Source organism: Schistocerca gregaria, chromosome 2 (genome assembly GCF_023897955.1).
Source record: "Schistocerca gregaria isolate iqSchGreg1 chromosome 2, iqSchGreg1.2, whole genome shotgun sequence".
NCBI classification, from domain to species: Eukaryota; Metazoa; Arthropoda; class Insecta; order Orthoptera; family Acrididae; genus Schistocerca; species Schistocerca gregaria.
Window position 1 is genome coordinate 49,255,717 of NC_064921.1, and position 12,375 is coordinate 49,268,091.

The window sequence follows — 12,375 nt, forward strand, 5'->3', positions numbered from 1 at the left end:
GGCTTTTGCATTCTTTTAAATTTGGCATGCTTTTTTTTTTTTTGCTTCAGCAATTGCCTTGTGGTCACTAATCCCTGTATTCATCACAATACTCACTATTTGTCCAGGATTATTTGTTGCTACAAGGTCAAGTATGCTTTCACAACCATTTACACTTTGAGTGGACTCATGAACTAATAGTTCAAAATCATTTTCTGAGAAAGCATTAAACACAATTTTGGATGACATTTTATGCCTGCCACTGGCTTTAAAAGTATAATTTTTCCAGCATATCGAGGGGTAGATTAAAGCCACCACTGACTATAATTGAATGAGTGGAATATCTATTTGAAATGGGACTCAAGTTTTCTTTGAACTGTGCAGCAACTATATCTTCTGAGCTTGGAGGGGGGGGGGGGGGGGGGGGGGGGTCGGTAGAACGATTGTCAAGTATGAAGTATGACCTGTACCCATACTATTTCGCACGAACTATCTACTTCAATTCTACTACAAGGCAAACTAATTCTGACAGCAATAAATACTCCACCACTAACTATATTTAATCTCTCCTTTCTGAACAAGACCAGGAAGAAGTGAGCTGCTATGACGGAAGTCACAATGAGCCTGAAAGCGACAAAGGAGAGCTGGTGCCACACAGTGGCGCAGCAGAAGCCCTTGATCTTGCGCTACGTTATTTGGAGCGACGGCCCACTGCTACACCTGCTGATTTGATGTTTATGGAACAATGGCACAACTATGCGTTATATAACAGTCTGTCTTCATTACGCCAGAAAACAATGGCTGTCTTTTTTTATGTACAGCAGTTTACTGCACAGATTTCCATTCTTAGATTAACATTTATCATGTTCGGATTAACTGAATGTTCTGATTACTGCGACTCTGTTGTACTTAATGATTTTGTATCATAATAATCAGTTACTAATTACTTTCAATTAACAAAATACACGTGTGTGAAAACAAAGGACAGACACAAATGGCAAAACATAAGCTAACAATTTAAAACATAAAACAAATATAAGTGACATAAATAATGAGAATAATAATGAATGTTTGGATATTTTAATTAGGTATGTTGAAAATACTCCAACAACACGTTGCATACAGCTTATTTCCCAAAAAGGTATTTCAGAGACTAGCGTCATTACACATGTATATATGTGGCTTGAAAGCTTCTTTAATTTATGCTGTGACAAAACTTTTTTTGTGATGTTAATGGTGTGGTATTTTGCTAAATTTCAAATTATTACTCAAGTCAATTATACAGTTCTCAAGTTCATTAGTTACATATAAACTTTTACATGGAAAACATCTGCATATCTCACCATTTCAATTATATGCTCACTGAACCTAATACACTAAATTACATTTTGGACCATGTTTTACCCTATAAAAGTGAAACTAGGCACAAACAAAAAAAAAATATGTATTGCATTATTTTGCCCTCTCTACACATCCATCAAGTTTCATTAAGATCATTAGTTCCACTTGCTAATGTTCAATTGTGAGTCACAATGGTGCGTATTATATTCAAACAGAATACACTGATGGGATGCACCACTATATTAGTGAGCTATCCAACACAGGAGAGTTCTGTGTCAAGTTGATTAATATGGACAAACAGCAAGCTGACTGATGAAGGTACTGGCAAAAATTAAGCATCAATGGTGCTGCCATGCTGTAGAAATTTCCAAGTTCAAGAATTAACATCTAAAGCACTAAAGCAACTATGGTTTTCACATTACTGATAACTTGTACAGCAGTAATTTGCTGTTTTTCATCTTTGATCTATCTTTCAATTATCACGAATTAGTTCTGATGATCTGTGTTCCTGGCAATTAGCTGTGAGGCTTTAATTCATTACTAGGTCAACTTTATAATCTCTTAAAGGACTGATTGGAGTCATTACCTCATATGTTTGATCAACAACAGAAGAAATTTGGACTGATTGGAGTCATCACCTCATATGTTTGATCAACAACAGAAGAAATTTAAGACAATTTTATTAAAATATGGAATGCAACCTGGGCAAATAAGACAGAAAACAGACAGTGAAAAGAACAACATTATTTGGAAAAATAAAAACCCATCAGTGAGCATAAACACTTAACCGATAATTTTTGATTCTACCAAATAGCATTTTAACAACTCTATGTCAATAACATACACTGGTGCTGTTTGGAGCAAAGGGATACCCTAAAGGGTCCCATACAATCGTTCCCATCAGTTCCTTAAGCTACAGTACATGTGCTGTAGTTGTGGTCTGCAAGTGTATAATCAAACAACCCATTCTTTGCTAACCTTTCTGTAATGTTCACCATCATCATTTCTTCTTCTTCTTCTTCTTCTTCTTCTTCATCATCACAGTTTGAGAATGCAGAAGTATAGATTATGTATCTGAACAATGGAAACTTCACTTAGGAATATCAACACTGTAGGAAAAGATTGCTTGCTACTTACTGAAAGAAGACACATTAAGTCACAGACAGGCACTTGCATAACACTTTCAACCACAGCCTTCATCAGCTAAAAAAAGAGAAACCACACCATTCATACACACAAGCAAGCACATCTTATACACACATGACCACCAACTCCAGCAGCTTGGGCTGCCCGAGATGGCAGTCGTGTCAAAGAGGTGTGCTTGTTTGTGTGATGTATTGGCATGGTTCCTCTTTTGCTGATGAAGGTTTGGGCTGAAAGCTTTATGTTAATTGTCTTTTAATTGTGCCAGTCTGCTACTTAACATATCTTCTTTATGGTAAGTATCAGTCTATCCTGCTGTGATCAGAAGAAGCTTCTGAATACACGAGATTGTCCTCTTACTGCTGTTCTCCGAGCTGTAGTCACACTGGCTGGTGATTCTGTATTAGACAACTCAAGTGTAGAGTGCCGTACTCTTAGTACTGTCTCGACAATAGGTTAAAAGACCTTATGAACAGTATCCAGACACTCTATGGACCACATGAGGTGGACCTGGCAGTGTAAGAGGAGGCGGGGATTATTACGCTGTTAGTAGAGAAGCAGTAACAGCAGCATGGGTTGGTCAGGAGAGTTCAATGACATCGAACATGGACTAGCCTAATTGGATATCACCTGAGTAACAGATCTATCATGGACATTTTAACTCACTTAAAGCAGTCCCAGTCGACTGCCGGTGATGTGATTCTGAAGTGGAACATGAAGGAATAACCACATCTAAACCAAGAAAACGAGACCTCATGTACCGAGGAACAGGGATTGCCAAGCATTGTGGAGGGCGATTGTAGAAATCACTTGAAATTAGTGGTAGGGATCACTTGTGAATTCCAATCCATCTAGAACAATAACTGTGCTAAGGAAATTAAAAAGAATGTGGTAAAATGGTTAAACAGCTCCTCATAAGCTACAAATTTGTGTAGTCAGTGCTAAGTGATGCTTGAGATGGTGTAGAGATGTCCATGGACAGCGGATGACTGGAAACGTAATCTGGAATGATGAGTAACCCCGTATTCTATGGTAGATCCAGAGCTAACGCCTGAAGAATGTTAGCTGCCATCGTGTGTAGTGCCATCAGTGAAATACATATTTTACAGAATTGTGTACTGTTTATAGCAGAATGATGATTGTTTGAATTAGTATGACATTGTCATAAAACAGTATCTATGAGGCAATGGTTTTGGACAAAACATTCCAAAAACAAAGTGGATCACCCAGGGTCCTGACCTGAACCCAACAGAACACCAAGATGAATTAGAATATCGGCTTTGCTTTTGACCTCAGTGTTCAATATCACTACCTTCTCTGATTACAGATATGAGGAAGAATGGACTGCCATTCCTCCACAGACATTCAGGCATCTCACTGAATCTGTCCCCAGGAGAGTTCAAGCTGTCAAAGTCGAATAGTGGACAGACCCTGTATTAATGCCCAACAATGGGTATCCAGATACTTTGGATCAGATAGTGTACAATTTGGCAAATACGCTATCATGGAACCTTCAATAGCACTCCATGTAACTAAAGTGTCCAAGGTCAACTGTGCTTCTATGTATAAGGCATCCACGTGGCAGTAGTGTATTGTTTATGTGTGCTTAAGGTAGTGCAAGTGAGGGGGTAGTGGTAGAGATGGGTGTCTTCTAATGAATTTTAAAACCTCAGTTTGACATGCATGCACCAATACCTCTGTGTAGTGAGCGCTACTGTATGTGCTATAACAAAACTTCAGCAGATTTAATATTTTGATCTCAACACAACAGTTTCTGGAATTACTTGAGATAATTTTAAAGTGAGACAATTTTAAAGAGAAATTAGTTGCATACTATAAATTTCTACTAAACGTGATACCATTAACAACCACTTCTACTGTGTAGTTCCTTGAAGCAGCAGCATTTGATGCCTGACAAGTGTAATTTCCAGTATGTTTCATCATAAGGCTGTTGAAACTGAGGGTGCTCGAATACTCATCAAAACTCTTCTCAGACACTCCTTGTTCATAATTTATTGCTACTCCATCTTTTAGCCATTGTATAGCAATCGGGAAGTCCCCTTTGCTGACGACACACATCAGATTCATCCGCATGCCTTCTTGGAGGTCTGGTTTTACTATTATTGGATCAATTTCTGGTGCCTCTGGAAGAAATATGAAAATAAGAATTAATTGTGTTGCTAATATGTGCAGAAATTCTACCACAGTTTCCGCTTCAATTACATTTATTATGTAAATAAGAATAGATATTATCTGTCTATTGCAACTAAACATTTACTACTCGTGTTGTTTTCAGCCAAGTACTGTTCATCTAATTGTACTAGACTTCATCTGTTGCTTTTTATATCTTCCATTCCTTTTGTGTGCTTACTGGTCCTTGTGCAATGTTTGAGCACAATATGGACACAAAATTTTTAAATCAATTACATGTCACAATTTTGAATTTCACTTGCTTGCTTGTGTGTAGTGCTTGACCTCACTCAAAAACAATGGAAGACATAAAAACTACTGTTGCTTTCTAATATGATTAGGGGAAACATATTTTTTTTAAATAATAACACGTTTTTTTGAACCAATAATATAATTTTAGCTGCAAAAGATAGGTGATATGTAGTCTAATCTACATAATAAATATAATAGAATTAATAGTTTTTTTTTCATTTGAAACAACATTAACTACTACATTCAATACATATTAACAATCTTACTAGTGATGCTTAGTGAAGAATATGCTTGACCGCACAGTTAGGAATACCGAAGGTGTTCTTTTTGGAAGAATACAATGTATGTTGTATTTAACTAGAAATATTCACAACGCTGGCGGTGCGATGTATTGTTCACAGTATCACCCGTTATCTAAATCTACAAACCTGTATGTCTTTACTGTTGTTGTTGTTGTTGTTGTTGTTGTTGTTGTTGCTGCTGCTGTTGTTGATGTTGTCGTCTTCAGCCCTGAGACTGGTTTGATGCAGCTCTCCATGCTACTCTATTCTGTGCAAGCTTCTTCATCTCCCAGTACCTACTGCAACCTACATCATTCTGAATCTGCTTATTGTATTCATCTCTTGGTCTCCCTCTACGATTTTTACCCTCCACGCTGCCCTCCAATACTAAATAGGTGATCCCTTAATGCCTCAGAACATATCCTGCCAACCGATCCCTTCTTCTGGTCAAGTTGTGCAACAAACTTCTCTTCGCCCCAATCCTATCCAATACTTCCTCATTAGTTATACCCATCTAATCTTCAGCATTCTTCTGTAGCACCACATTCCGAAAGCTTCTATTCTCTTCTTGTCCAAACTATTTATCATCCATGTTTCACTTACATACATGGCTATACTCCATACAAATACTTTCAGAAATGACTTCCTCACACTTAAATCAATACTCGATGTTAACAAATTTCTCTTCTTCAGAAACGCTTTCCTTGCCATTGCCAGTCTACATTTTATATCCTCCCTACTTCGACCATCATCAGTTATTTAGCTCCCCAAATAGCAAAACTTACTACTTTAAGTGTCTCATTTCCTAATCTAATTCCCTCAGCATCACCTGACTTAATTCTACTACATTCCATTACCCTCGTTTTGCTTTTGTTGATGTTCATCTTATATCCTCCTTTCAAGACACTGTCCATTCCATTCAACTGCTCTTCCAAGTCCTTTGCTGTCTCTGACAGAATTACAATGTCATCGGCGAACCTCAAAGTTTTTATTCCTTCTCCATGGATTTTAATACCTACTCCGAAATTTTCTTTTGTTTCCTTTACTGCTTGCTCAATATACAGATTGAATAACATCAGGGAGAGGCTACAACCCTGTCTCACTCCCTTCCCAACCACTGCTTCCCATTTATGCCCCTCAACTCTTATAACTGCCATCTGGTTTCTGTACAAATTGTAAATAGCCTTTCGCTCCCTGTATTTTACCCCGCCACCTTTAGAATTTGAAAAAGAGTATTCCAGTCAACATTGTCAAAAGCTTTCTCAAAGTCTACAAATGCTAGAAACGTAGGTTTGACTTTCCTTAATCTTTCTTCTAAGATAAGTCGTACGGTCAGTATTGCCTCACGTGTTCCAGTATTTCTATGGAATCCAAACTGATCTTCCCCGAGGATGGCTTCTACTAGTTTTTCCATTTGTCTGTAAAGAATTCATGTTAGTATTTTGCAGCTGTGGCTTACTAAACTGATTGTTCAGTAATTTTCACATCTGTCAACACCTGCTTTCTTTGGGATTGGAATTATTATAGCCCCTATTCTTCTTGAAGTCTGAGGGTATTTCGACTGTTTCATACATCTTTCTCACCAGATGGTAGAGTTTTGTCAGGACTGGCTCTCCCAAGGCCGTCAGTAGTTTCAATGGAATGTTGTCTACTCCGGGGGCCTTGTTTCAACTCAGGTCTTTCAGTGCTCTGTCAAATTCTTCATGCAATATCGTATCTCCCATTTCATCTTCATCTACATCCTCTTCCATTTCCATAATATTGTCCTCAAGTACATTGCCCTTGTATAGACCCCTCTATATACTCCTTCCACCTTTCTTCTGTCCCTTCTTTGCTTAGAATTGGGTTTCCATATGAGCTCTTGATGTTCATACAAGTGGTTCTCTTTTCTTCAAAGGTCTCTTTAATTTTCCTGTAGGCAGTATCTACCATACCCCTAGTGAGATAAGCCTCTACATCCTTATATTTGTTCTCTAGCCACCCCTGCTTAGCCATTTTGCATTTCCTGTCGATCTCATTTTTGAGACGTTTATATTCCTTTTTGCCTGCTTCATTTACTGCATTTTTATATTTTCTCCTTTCATCAATTAAATTCAATATTTCTTCTGTTGCCCAAGGATTTTTACTAGCCCTCATCTTTTTACCTACTTGATCCTTGGCTGCTTTCACTACTTCATTCCTCAAAGCTACCCATTCTTCTTCTACTGTATTTCTTTCCCCCATTCCTGTCAATTTTTCCCTTATGCTCTCCCTGAAACTCTGTACAATCTCTGGCTCTTTCTGTTTATCCAGGTCCCACCTCCTTAAATTCCCACCTTTTTGCAGTTTCTTCAGTTTTAATCTACAGGTCATGACCAATAGATTGTGGCCAGAGTCCACATCTGCCCCTGGAAATGTCTTACAATTTAAAACCTGGTTCCTAAATCTCTGTCTTATCATTATATAATCTATCTGATACCTTTTAGTATCTCCAGGGGTCTTCCATGTATACAGCCTTCTTTCATTGATTAATGGATTACATAAGCAAGTAAAGACATTTCATGAAAGAAATGTCTTTACTTGCTTATGTAATCCAATAATTTACTAAAAATATATTTATTCACGTATCATTATACTGGTCATAAGAGGGTTGCCCATGAAGTAATGCTCAACAGTTTTTTCTTCAACAATTATTTATTTCTTGCAATGAAAAATATATGAAAGAATGACGTTTTAACTAGACAAGCTATTTTTCCATATAATCTACCAGGTCTTGAGGAACTCCTCCAGTGAGATCCAAGGGCAGTATTCCTTGTTGGCAAGAGTCCTTCTGGTCACAAAGTCACTTCTTCAATGCATGGGGATGATGTTATCATAACCTTTTTTTTTTTCCTTTCATTTGCTTAGTATGGTTTCATTACCTGTAGAGTTAGTTCGCCTCCACGTGGTGCACCCTGGGTAACGCTAAATGAACTAACACAACTGGTGGCAGACCGAACGAAAAATTCTTGCCCCACATCACAGTGAAACAGAACGACTGACAAAGCGGTATGTAAGATTCATACAACGGTCCTTTTAGGGACCAACTGACAAAAGATCTCAGACCATGCATCCGAATATGCCATTTCAACATTGAGGGCATAGGCAGAGCAAAATGTCAAGTATTGCAGAGAATGTTACACGATAACGACATTGACCTGGTAGCCATACAGGAAACTCATGCTGAAAATAGAGTCCAACTTGAAGCTAGAGGAAGGATACTGGGATATGATCTACTTGGAGCCATGTATGACAGACACTATGGCGTTGCGACATTTGTGCCTGGGGAAATAGAGGACGCCTTTCTAGTTGAAGCCTCCATTGCAAATGATATCCCCATGAAGTTGTCATCAAAATAAGAGAAGTTACAGTAACTAACATCTATAAACCTCCTGCTACTACATGGCCGGTTGAAGTGATAAAGATCCACCCACACCCAAGCGTATATGTTGGGGACTATAATAGTCACCACGAAATGTGGAAATATAGTACGAATGATAGCAATGGAGATATGCTGGTCGATTGGTCCGACGAGGAACAAAGTACATATCTGGTCTTTGATGCCAAGGACCGAGGGACATTCAGATCAGCTGCATGGAACTGCGACTATAACCCGGATCTGTGCTTTGTTTTGAGGGATACAAACGATAAACCACTGACAGCCTCTAGAAGGATCCTGACGAACTTCCCTCATAGCCAGCACCGCCCTGTGCTTATTAAAATCGGTATATCCATCCCTATAATAAGATCTTACCCTAGACCAAGGTGGAATTTTACAAAAGCTGACTCGACAAAATTCTCTGAACAACTTGATTATACCTTGAGCTGGATCCCTCCAACCAGCAATAGCTATGAGAGATTTGTGGGAGCGGTCATTAGCTCTGTGAAAACAGCGATCCCAAGAGGGTACCGCGAAACATACATTCCCGGTTGGACAGGGATATGCAATGACCTGTACGCGGAGTTCCTCAAGAATGGGGACCGGGAAATAGCGGATGAACTATTACATAACATCTACTTTATTAGACGGCAAAAATGGGAGAATACTGTTGAAAATCTAGACTTTTCAAAGTCAAGCCGACAAGCCTGGTCTGTACTGCGTAAACTTGGAGTCGCAAATCCACCTGAACATAGAAAGGTCGAAATATCTCCCAACAAGGTTGCATCCCGCATAGTTTCTGTGTCTAGAGCCCCACGAGACAGAAAGCACACAACTTAAGTGAAGAAGGACTTTAAAACATTCAAAAGGACCGGTGCAATGGACTCAGAACATTCATCAGATATTCATATTGAGGAGGTTACCAATGCCATGAAGAAGGTTAAATCAGGAAAAGCTCCGGGTTTCGATGTTATCCACCCTGAGTTCCTCAAACATGTCAGAGTCTACACAAAACAATAGCTGGATAAGTTCTTTACGGACATTCTCCAGGTGGGTAACATTCCTCCCACACTTAAATGAGCAAAGATCATCGCAGTCCTGAAATTTGGTAAACCAGGCGATAGCCAGAGAGTTACCGCCCCATTGCCCTTCTCAGTATGGTCTATAAACTACTAGAAAGACTGCTCAACAGAATAGGCCATACTATGCTCAAAAAAATCCCTATAGAACAAGCAGGATTCCGTCCCTATCGCTGCTGTACAGATCAAGTCCTATCACACAACATTTATACAGGCGGGGTTAGAGAAGAAACAAAGTGGCTGCAGCATTCATAGACCTAACAGCAGCCTACGATACAGTTTGGAAACAGGGGATCATGTACAAATTAATCTCTGCCGTCCCCTGCAAGAAGATAACCAACCTCATTGACGATATGTTGTCAAATAGAACCTTCCAAGTAGTAATGGGGAATGAGAGAAGTAAACAGATGAAACTCAATAACGGACTCCCACAAGGCTCTGTCCTTGCGCCCCTTCTTTTCAGCCTTTACATCGCTGACATGCCTGCAACCAGATCGCGCAAATTTGGTTATGCTGACGACTGGGCTCTAGCAATAGCCCACAGAAATATAGGAACTGCCGAAGATATCCTTATGAGTGACCAAGGGGTTCTCAGCAAGTACTTTAGAAAATAGAGGCTACAACCTAGTGCTACAAAGACGGGAAGTATCTGCCTTCCATTTGAACAACAAAATGGCCAACAGAGAACTACATGTATATCTAGACGGGAAATTACTAAATTACAACAAATACACGAAGTACCTTGGGGTTACCTAGATAGGACACTAACATTCAAAGAACACCTGACGAAAACTGCAGCGAAACTTAAAACTGGTAACAACATATTGCAGCAGCTCTGTGACACCACTTGGGGCTCCACAGCATCTACCTTAAGAACATCCGCACTTGGCTTGGTGCATCCAATGGCAGAATACTGTGCCCCAGTGTGGCTTAACAGCAAACACGCACACATGGTAGATAGCCAACTTAATGCAACAATACATATTATATCAGGCACAATTAGGCCAACTTCTACAGTGTGGCTGCCAGTTCTCAGTAACATAGCCCCTCCTAACCTGTGCCGAGAACATGCTCTGGTTAGAGAATTTCAAAAAATCATGACCAACCCTCAATTTCAAATCCATCAAGATACTCATGACATCCAAGGAAACCAACTCCGGTCTAGGCATCCTCCACTAAAGACCGCACAGGCTCTGCACCAAACCAACTTTAAAATAAATGACCGATGGAAGGAGGAATGGGAGAGCAGAACAGCAGTAAATTGCCACAGTATGCCATGCATCTTTAGTAAACCAAATGGATTTGATTGCCCGCGCAACGTTTGGTCACCTCTTAAGTACATCAGAACCAACTGTGGGATATGTGCCGACTCCTTACACAGATGGGGTAAACTTCCTTCAGCCGCTTGCAACTGTGGCGCACAGAGACAGACGGTCAAACACATTGTGCAGGAATATCCACTAAGGGCATATGAGGGTAACCCACAGGATTTCCTAATGGTGACCCAAGAGGCAATCGACTATATATTATCTAAGCTGGACATCTGCTTGTGATTGCTCTTCTGTGAGTGTAAATTTACAATTGGTGGTGTCCTTATAAACAAATGGTTATTTATTGTTCTGCTTATACATATGTGATTTTTTTTAAATAATGTTGCTTCTGTAATTTTTCTGTGATGTTATGAGCCATACGCTAAATAAATAAAAATAACCTGTCACAATCTGCAATAAAAAGACCTCGCTCAATGCTTCAAAGTTTTGCAACATCTCAGAACAAATGTTTTTCTGTGAGATTTGCATTCCACTGTAAGGTAGCTTGGAAACGCATCATGAAAGCACTCCCAAGTTCCCAAGAGCATGGATAGCTGCATTTACAGTTCCTTTGCAGCAGCAATGGTCTCCCTGCTCACTGCAGTCATGAGGTGCCGCTGAACCCCTTCTGATATTCCCTGCAATCAACCGTACTCCAGTTGACTACAGGTGTCTTATAGACTTCACAAATATTTGCAAATATTCCCCACAGTTTCTTTCTATGAAATGAGGAAGTTGATAACAACTTGATGCTTGTAGGGTACATCACCTGGAGATGCAATTTTGAAACATCACTACAGCTATGCTATCTACTGGATGAAACAGAAATTTTATCCATGCACACAGGAAACTTGAAAGAATTTTTACCAAGTCATCAGCTGACTAAAAGATAAATTGTACATGTGTAAGGTTGTTGGCCAGCCAACTGACGAATTTTATTATTATTGTTATTGCTGTTGTTGTGCGGTTGCTTGCATGTGACCACCTGACAGCCAATCTGCACTCCACTTCAGCCCGACAGATTGTGCAGTGTGTAGCAATAATGTGCCAAGCACCTGACAAAGGTTCCACTTCTTGTCAATGCGCATGTCATTACACGCTGTTCAAATACAGCTACGATGACACAGAGTGAGGCCGCAAAAACACTGATGACAGAGTTTCCAGAGAAGTTTAAAGACTGGAGATGTCTGTGGGACAAGGAGTATAGTAATGGAGATGCAAGAAATGAAGAACTTGTCACATTTTTAACAGATCCATAATGGATTTATGCAGTGTACAAGAAACAGTGCAAGATATACAAGTTGGTCAGAAACAGTTTGCAAAAGCTTGTAAGGCTGTTGCAGAATAGGTTCTGCTGAAGAATAATTGTTAAGAAAAAAATCTGATACATTGCACCATTTCCG

At 39.5% G+C, this 12,375-nt stretch overlaps 1 protein-coding gene across 1 annotated transcript in view; it reads right to left on the bottom strand.

Moving 5' to 3' along the window:
• LOC126336288 (Down syndrome cell adhesion molecule-like protein Dscam2) overlaps nucleotides 1-12,375 on the bottom strand; it is a 387,422-nt gene that overhangs the window by 357,200 nt on the left and 17,847 nt on the right. Inside the window, exon 3 of the mRNA XM_049999822.1 lies at nucleotides 4,323-4,607. Coding sequence (XP_049855779.1) covers nucleotides 4,323-4,607 — 285 coding nt within the window. The remainder of the gene's footprint in view (nucleotides 1-4,322; nucleotides 4,608-12,375) is intronic.